The 17160-nt window shown below is 39.4% G+C and overlaps 1 protein-coding gene across 4 annotated transcripts in view; it reads left to right on the forward strand.

Annotated features, from left to right (window-relative positions):
• The first annotated feature begins 9428 nt into the window (after nt 1-9428).
• Nucleotides 9429-17160, forward strand: part of atad1a (ATPase family AAA domain containing 1a) — a 46656-nt gene continuing 38924 nt past the window's right edge. For 3 of the 4 annotated variants that reach the window (XR_015100872.1, XR_015100873.1, XM_086110504.1), the window contains exons 1-7: nt 9429-9500; nt 10398-10620; nt 10698-10796; nt 12232-12352; nt 15154-15354; nt 16824-16930; nt 17063-17152. Coding sequence is in view for 2 of the 4 variants with exons in the window: in XM_086110504.1 (XP_085966630.1) it covers nt 10450-10620; nt 10698-10796; nt 12232-12352; nt 15154-15354; nt 16824-16930; nt 17063-17152 (789 nt within the window). In the remaining 2 variants the exon portion in view is untranslated. The remainder of the gene's footprint in view (nt 9501-10397; nt 10621-10697; nt 10797-12231; nt 12353-15153; nt 15355-16823; nt 16931-17062; nt 17153-17160) is intronic. The other variant, XM_086110505.1, reaches the window with a different exon arrangement.

Below are 17160 nucleotides of genomic sequence, written 5' to 3' on the forward strand. Positions count from 1 at the left end.
CAAAATCCAACATGTATTTTGACTGAGCAAGATTTTATGACTTGATTGTTTTACACACTGACTTGGGACTTGCTTCAGACTTGAAGGTTACGACTTGAGACTTAATGAACTTGTGACTTGCAAAGAGGTGATTTACTCCCACCTCTGCTCCCCGGTAACCGTGGGCGCCATGTTGGTGACAGCCAAGACTGTTTTAGACTGATGAGTCCAATCTCCAGCCTTAAACCCTACAGAGCATGCATTTTACTTGCTTAAGAGCACACTGACGGGTGTGTTTACTTCATCCAACAATTTACTCCCACTTATTGTGTTCAGGGTCACAGACATGAACAGTCAATCAAGAAGCAAATACAGAAACAAACAACCAATCACATTCACTGGCTCTCCTGGGCTGCAATTTCGAGGTTGCGATTAAGCTTTAATGCATTTGAAACACTCCCAAACATGGGGAGAATATGCCAACTTGACAACCAGACACACAGTTCAGAGCCGAGATTCAAACAAAGAACTTTCGACTTCAAGGTTGATACCCTACGGTTTTATTTTATCATCATTGCAATGCCCAAATTTCATAAATTGAATGAAGTCATAGTGCAACATTATATAGTTTAATCTTGTTTTCAGCTGAGAAAAAGTTTCTCTTCTCTTATTTATAACCATTATTAGTATTACAAGGCTCTTTAATGTTCTACTTGACATATAGTTTACGCTTTGCAAATAAAACTAGGTTATAGAAGGTCCTTGGTGGTTTCAGTTTGAAGTTGCGCTCCAGACAGTAGTGCTTTGAAATAGCCTTGGGTGTCCTTTAAAGCCTGGTACTGATCCCAAATGCCATCTGTTGGTGTGTGAAATTCAGTGCATTCATTTCTAAATTCTGCTGAACTTGAAAGTTATTAGAAATGTATCCAAAGTTGATGAAACCTCGGGGAATGAGCAGCTTGAGGGTGTGAAGAAGTGAACAAACAAACTTGTCTTTCTTTTGATAACGCAGGAAGTCATCACTAAAACTATATGGGCATATGACATAATCTCTCAGTTCTAAAGCAAGAAGATAAAAGCCTAATCCTAAAAGACTTGACTCAAACAATTTCCCAAATGCCCTTGATGGGTCAGAAAATGTTTTCTGGGTTGGCATGAATGTCTTAACTTCCACATGAACCCAGTCACGTACAAGAAAGAGCAATTCAAGACCTTATGAAACTGTACTTCTTAAATTGGGTGCATGATTACAGGCAATTGACACCCTGGTGACCTTTTGAATGTGTAATCACAGTCTGTATGAATTCATTCTTTAGAGCTCAGCGCAGTTGGCCAAAGATCACGGGGAGATAAATAACTGCAAAAGAAAACGGATCCAGTTATAACACTCAAAAAAGTGCATCCACCAATCCAGAATCCTCGTTTTATGTTATCTTGAGAGGGAAGAAATTTCATCTGTGCTGTAGCACATTTGACAATAAAGTTATATCCAATCCAATCTAATCCAATTCATACCTGGAAAATGGTTCAACACTAGTATCTTTGAGTTAGATACCGAAAGGACAGTAACAAATACTCTTCATGCCGCATCATCATTGTGTCATCGTGCATCTGTGCGTGTATGTGTGCGCATGTGCCTGTGCCTAAACTCTGAGGCTTGACTTGGAAACAGCTCATGCAAAGTTGAGATGTGACTGCATTATGTTCCTGCAAATTCCAGCAAAGATTATTCTCACAGGATTAGGATTTTGTCTTTGGTAATGCACCGTTGCTCAGAGAAAACCAACATTTGTTTGTGAAATTTATGAGTTTATTTTCAAAACTTATAGAAATGTACGCGCCCAAACAAACCTTCTGGTAAAATTTCCGTGGCAAAGCATGTACTTGTGTATTGATAACTTTGTTGGTGGCAGGCAGGGGGTGGAGGAGTAGTTGTAATATAATATAGTGCTTAACCTTGACATAATGACTAATCAGTCAACAAATATGCAGGGCACTGGTCTCCCACCTTTTTGCAATAATTTTCCCAAAAGAAACCTTGGAAGTAAAAAGGATCCAACCCAATTCGTAGTTAAACTTCAGTTGTATGAAATGAAAGAAATTTGAGTTGTTTCCATTGTATATTTTTTCATCACAAACTGTATGAGGGGGGAGTGGCAATTAGATACTTTGGACAATGGGTGTATGGGGCTAAGATGTTTTGTAATGGTTCCCCCTGTTACACATCCAGGCTTTTGTATTGTCATGAAAAGCAACATAGAGAGATATCAAAAGAGAGGTTTGAGAGCAGCCCCTAATTCATCACACCCCAGCGACACATCATGAGAAGGAGGTGGTGCAAGGGAGAACTCATCTAGGCTGCCAGCCAACATCCCCAAGGCAACATAGACACTGATGGACTCGCTAAACTGGGACTTGGGGCTCAATTGCCCACTGGACAGAGCTCTAGTTCTTTTTAGGAAAAATAAACGTGACTGACTCCATCCGAGCATTTTCAGCTCCACAAATTTGTGGAATAAACCAGGCTGTCTTAGTTGATGCCCATACCTTGCTTGGCTCCTGCAATTGTGAGGAACACATTTCATGAGAGACACACTCATGTACTCCATGTACTCCTGGAGAAATTTTAGTCCAGGAGTACATGGAAAACTGTACCACTTTGAAATAAAGGTATTCATCATTCACAGTAAAGAGCACCCTTTGGTAATGACACCGTTCCATTCCCATGGAAATTATGTAACCTAAATTTGTAAGTTAGAATGCATCATCGTCCATCGCCAAAATAAGTGAATGCAGTAGGAAAGTCATAATCACCGAAAATATTGAGATGAAAAATACCTTCAGGCCATAAATATAATAAATAATTTAAAAAAAACATTTAACTATTAAATGAAAAACTATAGTAACTGGGTGTGCCACGTGATGGATGATGTATTGTTATGCCGCTGCGCAAACTAGTTTGCGTGCCGTGTGTAACTTTTGCCAAAAGGCAAGTGAAATTCAACAGCAACAATTAAATCTTTGGCGACCCGATCTGCCTATTTCTTAAAATGTGTCCGTGAGCTTCCCATTCAGAATTCGATTTACATAATAGCACCGCCACAATGGGCACCATCATGTCAAAAGCCAAAAGGTTAGTAGAGCTGCAGTACTGGTGTGAGCAAACATTGTTATCAGCAGTCTGATACCTGGCACTTACTCAAATGTTTGGCTTCTAACTTCTTGGTGTGTGGGTGGGTGCTATTTGTGTTCGGCAATGTGTTTCGTGTCTTCGCCTCATGCATAGATGAAGTGCTGGGGGTGATGAAGTGATGCCTCCAAAAGTGAAAATACAAACAAAACAATACGGCAGTTGCCTTTTTTTTGTTCGCAATCTGAAGGAGCCCTCGCTGCACCTGTAGTTGGCAGGTAATGAAACTTTGCTTTCCCTTTCCTTGCCAGGAACTCTACCACACTGTGTCCCAGTCTAAAACATGATGAAGAAAATGGGCAGTGAGTGACGGAAATGAATTCAAAATAAACACGGGTGCTCATCGATATGGCCACTGTGCTTCCAACAAACACAAGTCTGCCTACAACCATCCAATCACTCTGCCTGCGCGTAATTTATGAGGAAGGTGTCACTTCCAGAATGATACGCCATGGGTGAGGGAGCCCAATTCACAAGAAAAATAGAAATGTTCATCCCTATGAGGAAAAAACAAATTCTTCTGGGGTTCTGTGCGCTTTCATTCGTAAGTTGATTGATCTGAGGGATGCCATAAAAGACAAGAGCTGAGTGCTGCATTCAAGTGGCTGTGAATGACAGATGAAATGAATACAATCTTTTCAGGCCACACTCTTGTGAATTATGATGAATGAAGTATGATGAGTGATTTATGAAACACAGTTAGAATGCATAACACAAAGTATTGTTTGACATTTGGGAAGTGCATGTGCTTGTGAGAAGTACAGTTTCACAGCGACCTCATACGCTAAATTAAAGCTGCAATCGAGCTCTAAAAGACTCATTTTTACTGTACTGTTTAAATACAAGAGTGGTATGGTTGGTGGTCCAATGGTTAGTGCATTGACCTCACAGTGCAGAGGTACCGGGTTCAATTCCAGCTCCGGCCTCCCTGTGTGGAATTTGCATGTTCTCCCTGGGTGTGCGTGGGTTTTCTCTGGGTACTCCGGTTTCCTCCCACATTCCAAAAGCATGCATGGTAGGCTCATTGAACACTCTAATGTGTGAGTGTGAGTGTGGATGGTTGTTCATCTGTGTGTGTCCTGCGATTGGCTGGCAACCGGTTCAGGGTGTCCCCCGCCTAGTGCCCAAAGACAGCTGGGATAGGCTCCAGCACCCCCGGCGACCCTTGTGAGGATAAGCGGATCGGAAAATGCGTGGATTGATGTTTAAATAAAAGTCACTTATCATATCATGTTTTAGTTTTTGTATTGTTGTGTGATAAAACTGGAGAATTCCATCCAAACCCTCCTATAGCTGCTGTCTCTATATTTCTTCCAAGGTCAGAGGCCCCCCGAATGTTTCTGATGGATTATTGAAAGTTATCAAAACTTTTGTTTGTAAAACATTGCTCTGCATTGATTCGGTGTCTTGTTTATGTACCTGGCACATGCAACGAATATGAATAGTAGCCTGATGTATTCATTTCAACCTCAAACGAAATGCCCATACTCATGGAAAAAAAAGTTATCTTTAGGTGATTACCAAGGCAACACAGCAGCCAGCAAGTGTAATAATCAATAATGAATATCTGGCAGCTCATAGCTCAACATCAAGAGAGTCAGGGTGAAACATTAATGTTTTTCTCTTGACATACAGTACATACAAATATATTCCTTTGCACTGTGAATGCAAGAGACGATTCCGATGTATCGTGAACATTTCAGGTTAACTTTCCAAGATTATTTGGGACTTCTTTTTTTTTGGACAAGAATATTGCTAAACTGACATTGATTGAGTTTTCTTGAGATTTTCAAAGTCAGAATCATTTCTATTTAATGTATATATAATGCTGAGAGAGCGGTAAACTGATGTATGTCGAGTTTCAGTCATGAGGGAAGGGGGGGGGGGGTCAATTTTCGTCAACAATGTCGACAATCCTTTTGAACAGTGCTATCGCAGCAGGCTCCACTTTACGTGCGCACTGAATGTATCCTACTTTATTTATTCATTCATTTCCAAGTGGCCAAGTGTTGTCACTTTGATGAATGCGAGCTGGAAGTAGCCAATTGTTTCACTTGACAGGACAAGTCTCACATGCTCTGAACTCAAATGCCTTCCTTGCCAGAGGAGCTCTGTCATTGTTGTGGGTTTTTAGACACTCGTGTCACGATGCCACTGTGTTCGCACTCACACACTCTCCTGTCACAACCCCGATACCCCGACGGGGGAATTGCATTTGCAATTAGAATCTACCAGTAGAATTGGGCGTGTTCATTTCAATTTGATGTCCATTTGTCTGAATGCCCCGTGCCAGGCGATGATTATGGAGTTGGCTCCAGCGTTTCAGGAGAGTGGTGAGGACCTAAGAAGCTGTTGTGACTGGATCTGTTTTTGAGACTTGGCTCAAAGCGTCCAATGGTGATGTATGAAACCAAAATAGTAAATAGCCCCAGTGATTGTTGTTTTTTTTCAATCAGCTTATAATGTATATTAATATTATGAATATTTATAATATCAGTGACTTGCCTAGTTTTTAGCCATACAGATTTTGATTTTTGAGATCTGCAAAGTGAGAAAATCCTCCAAATTACAAGAAGGTAGATCTTTTTTTTTTTTAGCTAATTCAGCTTTGGTAAAAGAACAAACCAATGCTCCCTCTAAGCCATGCACATGAGGAATCGCACAGCGTTCGCAACTCCACAGCCCACGGCAAATGTATGCAGAACTTCGATAAAAAAATTCAAACCTGAGCTGTATTGGCATTTTGCATTTTCATATTTGCCTCATACAAAGAAACTGAACAGCTGATTTGGCACAAGTGGTTGACAGAGTAGAAAATAAAAATGAGTTAAAAAGAACGCGTGGGTGCATTTCAGACTGAAATGCATACCGGTGTCATGGAATCATTGTCACACAGACCTGGCTAGACCTTGCGTGTGGCCGTCACGCACTAAAATGGAATCATTGACAGTGGGATGACTGCTGTCAACCATGATGGCCAGGGAGGCACTGATTTTTGAGCAACGCTGTGGGTCTCCATGGTCTATTAAAAATTCAGTCGAACAAACAAACATTCACACGGATGCAGACATTTGGTGATTTAGAGACTTCCATTCACAGTTTTGGGATGTTGGTGTCTCATTTTCATTCACATATTACGCTCATTTACAGCGGTCCACATTGACAATTGCATATTGCCCACATACGGTACATATGTGACAAATACAGTAGTTTTAGACTTCATTATAACTCTGTGAGCACTTAAAAGCGTCATTGCGTGTGTTTTGTCTAAGCAACTGTTTGCTCAGCATCTTAAAGGTGCTCTATGAAAGTTGTTCAAATATTAAAGATGTTATCAACTCCATTATTGTCTCTAAAACTGCCATCATGGGTGGCAGTTCTAATGACATTCAATTTGTTTGGTTAAAGTACGCTGTAGAAAAGTACTATGCTTGAGGCTTATGTGACAGCAATTGAATATGAGCTATTCAACAGGTTATAACAAATGGTTGCGGATTACATTTAAGAAAACGTTGGTGGCAGGTCTTCTTAATGTTGGATTGAGTTATTTTACGATTTTATTTTGTCATTACCTGGTTATTATATTGATCTCGGAAAATACAGAGTGTTCCAAAAGTCTTGGGCACATTTTGAAATGTGCCCAAAAATCTCGGAAACTATTAAGGATATAATAAGGCATCCAGTAAATTCAGAAATGTTGTCATCTCAATTTTTACATGAAATGTTCAAAGATGTTCAATGTGAGCACCATTGGTCACATGACACACATCAAGCCGATGACATCACATTCTTGCCAAACGCGTCCCAGCATTGCATTGTCACTGGTTGCAAAAGCTTCTGTTATTCATGCCTTCAGCTTAAAGCATAAGCACCCATCCGTTATGAATTTACCATGCCATCTCACTATGGACTTCCTCTCTGGTGGCTCCTTTCCGAATTTTCTGCGAAATGCATGTTGAACAACAGTCCATGATTCAGTTTTTGCAAATTCAAGCACACAAAATGCCTTTTCTGGTTGAGTGAACGCCAAAAATGGGTCTGAAAAGAAATAAAAAAAATCAATAGCCTTACAAAAAACTTAATGTAATTAGCTTTAAAATGGCACGACTTTTATCTTACTACCATTCATAGTTAGGGAGATACAGTATGGGGACTTCAAATGTGCCCAAGACTTAGGTTACATTTAAATGATGCCCACATAGTCATAAAGTTATATTATGGTTAACATGTGTGAAAAATAATCACTTTCACACGCGCGCACACACACACACACACACACACACGCACACACACACGCACACACTAACCAGTTTCTAAAGCAACACACACACGTACGCATGCACACAATATCCAGTTTCTCAAGCATATTCAATAAATTTTCATTCAACTGAATAATAAATAAGTGTTCTCTTCACACTGCCTCTGAAATCAGGCTTATCTGTATGCATGAATTTCGTAAAGGCCATTGAGAATGAAAAGCCTTCTTACCTATCTGATGTGATAGAATAAAAGGAAAGAACTCATTCTCCGTTTTTTCCCCCTGTATTTGTTTCCCTTTTGTTGCCAGTTCCTTGGTTACCATGGAGAGGCCCTCGGAGTTAAGGAAACTCTGCACACACTGTCAGTCAGGAGAAACAGCTGTAATCATATTTTATTGTGAAGTCACAGAATGAATAAAGAGAACAGAGATCCTCAGCACCATACGAAATCTTTATGTTGAGCAGTGGTGCATCACACCGGGACATTGGTTGTGTCGGTTGCTGCTGGTTCTGCCACATTTAATCAATTTCAACAAATGTCTTATTTTGAGGACTGTAAATTCAAAAAGATATGCTTCTAAAGTTGAGAAAAATTCTGAGTTGGCACACCGGTATAAAATGAAGCACTGTGCTTTATATTCAGTTATCTGCACATAGAGAGACCTAAGTCTGTTTGCAGTGGCGCAGAAGAAGTTCTGTAGAAGAGAAATGGCAAAATTATCAAATCGATCTATAACCTATTTATTACATTATTCGAAATACTGCCAAACCTCTCAAACTAAAAAAAATTAAGTACAGGTGAAATGAATCCTAAATCCATCATCCTGATGCATTCACCGCTATTTCTGCGGTACGGCTACATGACAGTTACCAAACTGTCACTGCTGAGAAAAGCTTTCGAATGTGATTTTTTTTTTCAGCAATGCTAAGTGAAGCTTGACAGGCAAGCCATCTGATTTTATTTTAATCTAGTCACTTTAGAGTGAATGTTTAGGCATAGCACAAGGTGTTGTGGGAATCTGGATCCCCAGCTGCACTATGCAGATACACAAGCCAGCACATTGCTGCCCAGACCCATCAACATGTTGAGGCTTGTCCACTCCCGGGGCACGCCACAGTGCCATATGAGGGATTAAGGCTTTTTATGAAGGATTTTGAGGGCCAGAGGTGTGAGCAGTCGCACATAAAGCATTGTGCCATTTTCTTCAGCAAGTCTGGACTTTGAGTTGCTCACTACTAGAAGCTCAGTCTGTGCAAGATTGACTTTCTCTGGCTTGATTGGGCTGGACAGGAGCCATTGTGATCTCTTACTTTACAGAAGTGTCGTGTCAAAAATAATAATTTGAATCTACCTTCATTTAGCTAGCAGTCTATCATTCAATTTCTTTTCTTCTCAGCAGCTTCTATTTTCCTAACGAAAATCCTGAATCAAAGAGCCATCTGGATACAGGCTGTTACAACATTTCCCCATTAAATGCACAATCTGGGACAATTAACAATCACTTTGACACATACGAGATAAATTGCATTCGAGGGAAGCTCATTTGTTAGGTCCTCATCTCTAAAACTGATCAAAAGAGGATGGGATTATCCATTATCACGCCGCAATAGAAACAATGACCGTTTAAGATTTGTACAGCAGTTTGCACCACTCATTTGAAAAGGAGAAGACAAAATGCTCTGGTCCAGCAATACACATTGAACTGTTCCATCGGGGCACACCACTCCCCACCCTCAAATCTCAGTTATCTCTTGGCACTGTGCTTATTATTATACTGTAATACAAAACCATACAATATATTGTTTGTTTGTTTGTTTGTTTGCGATATGATAAACAGTGCCTGTCCTGCTCGATATATCCATCATATGTCATTTCAGTGCCGTATTTGAACGCTGTCCTCGGTGCTGGAATTTCAACCTCTGTGCAATTTCTGCCACCTAGTGGCGGCTTTTTGTTCCAATAAACGGAAGAAGAGACAGCCCCGGAACCAACTGAAGTTCGTGTTTCTCTCGGTCTAACATGCGTGATGCACCGTATGTACCTGCGTGTTTACATCATATAATCGTATTTGGTAAGATTGACAATTTTCAGGTTTTGCGTAAAGCGTTGCATAAAAAAATGATTGAACTACGTTTAACTTCCTCTCGTAATGATGATGATGATGATGATGATGACACATTACTGAACACGCGCTGTTTGTTCGCCGCACTTTCCTCTAAAATGCAAGGTTAAGATGTTGCCAGTGTTGAAGACGAATTTATAATAAATACATACCTTGCACCTTAAATCGCACAAAACTGGATGAATGTCAAACACCGCTTTAATGTGTAAATTTGAAGTTGACATGTAGGCTTATTTATTATTTGTGTTAATATGTTTGTCCACGGTATTTAACGTCCAATTTTATTTTAAGAACAGTTCGCGACTAAATATTAAAGCGTGCATTTGTGGGATTCACCAAAGCTATGGGCCATAAATGCAATTCATAGTGCTAGCATGCATCACACGCCATCTGTGTTAAACTACAGCACGGGCCATCAACATAGACTTACATGAGTAACCAGCTGCGCTGTTATTAAAAATAATGCTCATTGATAGGACATTGTGATTTCCTGGGAATGTTGTGCAAGGGATTATTTCAAAATGTCAACACTTGCTGGGATTTATAGAAATATAGTGTTGCATATTGACATTTATCGTTTTCCTATCTTGTTAAATCCTTTTAAATTTAAGTACTTTGTTAAATATTTTAAAAAATAGCAAGAAATCATCACGATGATCAATGTATTCACATGGGTGAATATTATTTTCATTTTAACATATATCATATTTAATTCAAGATACACTGATCAAATACAGGCATATTACACTGGTATCCCTATGCATCAATCAGAACCCAAAATGTTGTTCTCATTTGAAAATGTTGGCGACCCCTCCACTTTGGTGTTTTCCAAATTTGTCTTTGTAGTTGTACTTCTCTCTACTTCATTAAGTGAATGGACTGATATCAGCCAGCCAAGATGTTAAAAGATCTTCCTCGAGAAGCTCTGCTCCGGCCGTTGACCAGGACTGAGGTGGTGAGCATGCTGTTGAGGCTGACGATCTTTGGAGCAGCCACCTACTACAGCATCAAATGGATTGTGGAAGCAATGGACCCCACTGCTAAACAGAAAAGCCAAGCCAAAAAAAGGGTATTTGTCTTGTTTTCATTGTTAAAATTAAAACCAAATGTGCTACTTTAAGAGCATCTGGACCAATGTGCTCCCAGGCAGAACACCTTATGAAGAGGATTGGTGTTGAGGGCATCAAACTCACTGAGTATGAGATGAACATCGCATCACAACTAGTGGATCCACAAACAATGAAGGTAATGGTTATAATCCCCATAAATCAAGAATGAAGACTCTTAAGGCCTCAATTAAATAATAACATTTGTTGTACACTGTAAGAAATGTATAGATTGAACATTGTATCTATCGTTGTGGTGTTGGTTTGCGGTCTTTTCGAACTCCCAACTGCATTATATTGTTTGGCGTTAGTTATATTCTGCTCCAGTTTTGAGTAGGACTGAACAATTCATCAAAACTAAATTGCGAAGTAGCGTAATGCAATTTTCAAATAGCAAAGGCTGCAATTTGGGGGTTGACAAGGGACGGGAGAAAAAAAAAAGGGCTGACGTTACCGTCAAATCAAGCAACAAATGTTCCTACCTCACCTGAAGCATCTCACTCACTCACTCACTCACTCACTCACTCACTCACTCACTCACTCACTCATCCACCCACAGCAGCTCTTCATCCTAGTGGCAGAACAAAGTGTTTTAATGGCGTGACCACTGGTCAGATATGACGTATACGTCCGAGATTAGCAACAAGATTTATGGACATGCATGCGCATGAAAAGGAATACGTGCACACAGGCATATGTTGATATTACCACGATTTATACTCACTAAACATGACTAATAAATCATTGTTTAAGATATAATCCACAATCATGGTTTCAAAAAAAAAATGGAAATATATTTCTGAGTTGCTTGCTATCAGCCAAACGGAGTGATCAAATGTCACAGAAACTTCTTGCCGATCGATGGCTCATTAATTCTAAAAAGCATGTTCTTCACATGCACAAAAACTGAATTGATAAACTTCAATATAATAGCAATTCCTAAATAATTTGTGAACAGAAATGAACAAATACAATGCTATACATACATATAATTTTGGAAATACAAATAGTTTTTGTTACAGATAATCACAAATTGACTTGCAAAGTAAATACTCACCTTTGTAATAATTTTCACTTTATTGCTGATAAATGGGCGAAAGAGTGCAGCAGAACATTTTCCGCAATAAAAAAATATATATTCAAGTATTAAAATCTGCAGATTTATTGGCCACACTTGCACAAGACAATGAAAAATGTAGTTGCACTGTCTCAGGTTTTCGGGACAGAATACAGCCATTTAGGATCAGTCTACATCCCTGCATTAGAAGAACACCCTGAAAAAAAAATTGCCAAAGTGGCAGTATACTAAACTCTACTATTATACCGAAAAACTCTTCCAGCATAAAAAGCAGACAGATCCTCCATTCTGCATTATTTAGCAGCCAAACAGGACCCATAAAAAATCTACATATTAAACCGCAGTCACAATCTTGAGGAAAACAATTGAAATAAGATTCATTCAGCCCTCGTTCTGAGCAAAATAAATTCAATGGCACGACCGTCTTTACTGTGTAACCTAATTGCTCTTACAGGGACAAATTCTCCGCTTTTAACAATACTTTGTCTTGCTTCAGGTGTCCTGGAGAGATATTGCAGGTCTTGATGAGATAATCAATGAGCTACAAGACACAGTCATTCTGCCCTTTCAGAAAAGACACCTTTTGGCTGGATCCAAACTCTTTCAGCCACCAAAAGGTAACTCGTTCATGTTGTAAACAGAACAACAATGGACAACCATTGGAAAATCTCATTGCTCTCTGGACAGAAGATTATACTTCGATGTGAAATAATTTCGACACGCATATACAGAAATAATGTGGCTATTTTACAGCGTAAGCTTGAAGCAAATATAACAGAGCTAATATAACACAATATTTTCAGGGAGGCAACATCCCCTTGGCAAGTGCAGTTCTGTCAGGTTTGCCCTTGTCTTGTGCCAGCTTGATCGACTTTCCAGTTCTACCGCTTCAGATCTATTTACTGTTATTGTTGTTGCACTTTCCTTTACGCCATTTAAAATAAAGCTAGGCAAAAAACATTTTGATGAATTATAAAATGAGGCTGGATTTATACCCATTGCAGGTCCAAGTGCCTCTTTCCGCTTTCATGCCTTTATCCGAGTGTCTGTGTACATTTCCGGTGACGCGGCCGATATGGCTGTGTTTACACTGATAGAACACATGAAACAACCTGCAAACTCAGATGTGGAAATGGCACCACAAACGTAAACACAGAGCAGTGACAAAACGGAACAAATATTAAACATTACAAAATGTTCAGTTCGCTTGGGCTGACGCTTCCCCCATTTAAATGAGTTTAACCTCCATGTTGCTTGTTAAATTGCCGACTCTGATGTACTGTATTTTGTTTGTTTGTTTATTGAACATAAAACATATATACAGTAATAATTTGACATAAATCATATTACTCGGCCATGCTTTTACTGTTGTGTAGATCACTGTATTTTTTTCTTCAAACTGTCATTGTCAGTTTGCTATATCTGATCAGTGCATTTACGCTGCACTCATATTGGCAGATACTGTATCCGGCACATACTGTGTCGCATGCAATTGGAAGATGGCTGTTTCCAATGAAAAGTTATCTGATTCCAATGCATTTTTTTTTCTATTTACACTTCCATGATCACATGAATTGTTCCTCTTGCAATAAATCTGAATTGTGTCACTTGAAATATGCAGTGTAAAGCCTAAATCCAGCCTGAGCAGCTGCAAATATGAGATCGACTCGTTGTAATGACAGCCTTACAAGCAAGTGCCTCCAGTATCCCCTCCTCCTAGTTAAAGGAAGGCTTCATTAATTTTACTTGTATGGCTTGATTTGTAGTAATTGATTAGTATGGTCAAAATACACCTTTATATTGATATATTTCACTTTTATGGCAATATTTTCAATAACACGGGTACATCCATGTTGAGGCCAACAAGACACAATGTGTGTGCAGATTTACCAGCCGGATTATAACTCAGACGTTCAACAATGAAGAGAACACAAAGAAAAACAACTTCACAATGCACTACAAAAATTTGCAAGGGTATGACCAGAAACAACCCACAGGGAAGCACACTGGGATCTTAATTTAGAATTTCCACGAAAAGTTTATGCATATTTTGTGGAGCTCCTGGTGTGCACAAGGACACGCAAATTGTACATATGTGCAGTGAACATTTCAGGTTTGATGGACTATGAAAATATTTTACAGTTTGAGATGGGACACACCATGCAGGAAACATTAAAAACTAACGCCATACCGAGAATTTTTAACGAGCCGGAGGTGAGAGCTGATCTGCCGCAGGGGTGATCTGTGGGCCTCCTCTCCTTCGCCGTCCCTGCCGTTGTTTGTGTGGCGTTACTTTCAAAATGTGAGCAGAGGCCACCAGCTAATACCACCGAGACACCGGGCCGAAGCACTCTTTTGATCATACACGCACGGCAGCACAAATTAATTGGAGCAGGGATGGGCAATTACGGCATATGGGTCGCTTAACTCATTCACTCCCAAAGACGTTTTTAAACGTCTTTTCAGACTTGGTCTAGAATTGGCTGGTACTGAATGAGTTAAGCACACTTTGAATGAATTGCTGTTGAATAATCCCCCACTCCCCTACCAAAGAAAACAAAAGACAAGTGACATGTTTTGATGTCTGAGGGAGGCATCTGTGGTTTTTATTTTCAAGTCACACTTCCAAAAAAAATAATGGAGGAGAAGAAATTGGATTTAACGTTAAAAGGTATCATGCATAATGTTTTGCCAGTAACTCGGCTCATTATGTCGCTTATGTAGTGCACACATCCATGGCCTGAATCGAAAGATAAATTAATCAGGTGCCACCAAATTTGTATCTTTTGTTCTTGAAAATTCCTCTCTGCTCTCAAATTAAACAGGACAAAGTATTGCAAAGTCTTCACATTTGCTGCCTGTAATTCTAATCTTGGTTCTTGTAAGTCTTAAGTGACCCAAACAGCAAGTTATTTGTTTCATTACTTATTTTTAAATTAATTGGCCGATGACTCAGTTATCTCGGTTGTTTTATGACGAATATCAGAATCAGCATTGGTCTCCAAAAATCTGTATCAGCCAAGCCCGAGATTCAAACAGTCACTACCTTTTTTTTCTGTTTGCCTCCAAATTTTGTGTAGGGATTAGACAACCCCCCAAATTAGTGCTCTGTGAGCCTTGTACCATTTTTAGTCTCCATGTTTTGTTTATCTACTCTGTGAAAAGCGTAAACTCATGGGACCCAAGCCAGTCAGAAAAAAAATCTGTTCTGTTCTGCAAAGTTATTGAAAATGGTGTTCTTTTCTTCCAAATCGTGGAAAGACGTGTTTATATCACTGCATTTGCAACAATACTGCTTGTTGTAGTTGTAGTAATACACATTTACCGTACATTTTGTCTTCAAGAACAGCAAAGAGCTCACCAGAATAATAATCCATATGTAAAATGAGTAAGACCTGTGACTGTTTTGTCCTTGCAGGTGTTTTGTTGTTTGGTCCTCCAGGCTGTGGCAAAACCATGATTGCTAAGGTGACAGCCAAAGCTTCTGGCTGCAAGTTTATCAACCTGCAGGCATCGACGCTGACCGATATGTGGTATGGCGAATCGCAAAAGCTCACAGCTGCTGTCTTTTCATTGGCGGTCAAACTACAACCATGTATCATTTTTATTGATGAAATGGGTGAGTGGATCAAACAGGATGACTCTCAAGCACATATTTTAGAAAATGTTTACTTTTGTATGTATACTGTACATATAGCGGGCGATATTGTCACTCCATCGATGACGGGATGAAAATAGCTGCATATAAAAAGATTCACGCTTAACCACAGGAAGTCAAAGTAAAGACTGTTATATACGAAGTCCAAATGCTTGATCAAATTACAATACAGACCGTTCCAGATTAGCCAGATACTGTTTTTCAGATTTTCCTCAATAGTTAGTGATTTCCAGTTAAACATTTTCATTAATGTAAGTGATACATTTCCCAGTAAATTCTGTATTTAGGGTTTTATTGAACAAAGTCCCCACAATGAGTTGTTTTTCAAAATTACTAAAACAATTAACAATTCCAAAATATTATGCACAACAGTTTAAAAATGCCAATTGACTGCAAAGAAACAAACAAAAATCTATCACTTTTTTCTTTTTACACCATGGTGGGAAATGGCCAGTTTGAATTTCTACATACTTTTAAGAGGTCATTTTGACTCCTCAAAGCACCCTTATAGAAAAAATATATATATATTATATTATATATGTATATATATATATATATCCACACACACATGAATGAATGACAGGAATTGATGTCCTTGTACACAATGCCCTCTGGAAACCGAGTGGCTAGATCATAGGAAACGCCTCTGCAGTATCGCCGCGTTTTGTTCATCTGTGTCACAAAAACAATTGAAAAAAAATGTGTATATGCTCTGTCTAAATAGCACTTGTGTGAGGCTGAAGTTGTAGAGTTCAATCATTCATTCCGTACAATAAAAAAAATATATTGTGGTTCAAAAATAATATTAATAATAATCTTTGTTGACGGTGACAATGCATATCCATGACTGATTTTTTTTTCTTAGTGTGGCAACAAAAAAAAAAAAAGACAGCCACACCATGTTCTGGATCTGGTGATGCCCTCAAAATAGAGTTGAGTTACTCCTATGGTGTACTTGAACACATGGGAAAATGTACCAGGGTATTGCTCCATTGTCTTGTCCAGGGAAACCAAGAAAAAGTATTTATAAAAAATGATGATATTTATTTCAGAAAGTAAAAGAAAAGAAAAACATGGAGGGACACTGTTCACAGATCTGTCCAGGGGAGCCCTCTCCCCCTCTGCGTCTTGCGCTCTCATTTTATCTTGTTGGAGGTGGTGAAGGCCAGCATAATCAGCATTTTGAGCAGCTACACAGAGTACAGACTAGTGCAACTTTGCTTATCCGCAAAATAACTGGTCAGCATTCAAAGGTACGGTCAGCATTCGATAGTACGAACAGTTACTTCCATTTAGCGCCGTTATATGTCAAATTCCCATTACACCATAGTCCAGAATTCCAATCATGGTTCTGTCAAACGGTAGCAATTATTGTAATCCCACTTTGATCTTCAGGTGGATGAGTTTTTGATTTTTATTTTGTTTGTCAGAATCATTTCTCAGGAACCGCTCCAGCCTTGATCACGAAGCTACTGCCATGATGAAGGCCCAGTTCATGAGCTTATGGGATGGCATGGAAACTTCCTCAGCCACCCAGGTAAATACAAGCACTTACTCACACTCTGTGACTAAAGCTGCTTGTGTCTGTTTGGAGTTGCACCCAGATCATTGTTGTTCTCTATCAACGGCTCTTAGCGCGATCATTGCTGTATCATTGTGTCTATTTTAGGTGATGGTCATGGGGGCAACAAACCGACCACAAGATGTAGATCCTGCTATCCTACGCAGAATGCCCACCACGTTTCACATTGGCCTTCCTGTAAGAAC

Source organism: Hippocampus guttulatus, chromosome 5, assembly GCF_054856545.1.
Source record: "Hippocampus guttulatus isolate MCC_2025c chromosome 5, RoL_Hgut_1.0, whole genome shotgun sequence".
Lineage (NCBI taxonomy): Eukaryota > Metazoa > Chordata > Actinopteri > Syngnathiformes > Syngnathidae > Hippocampus > Hippocampus guttulatus.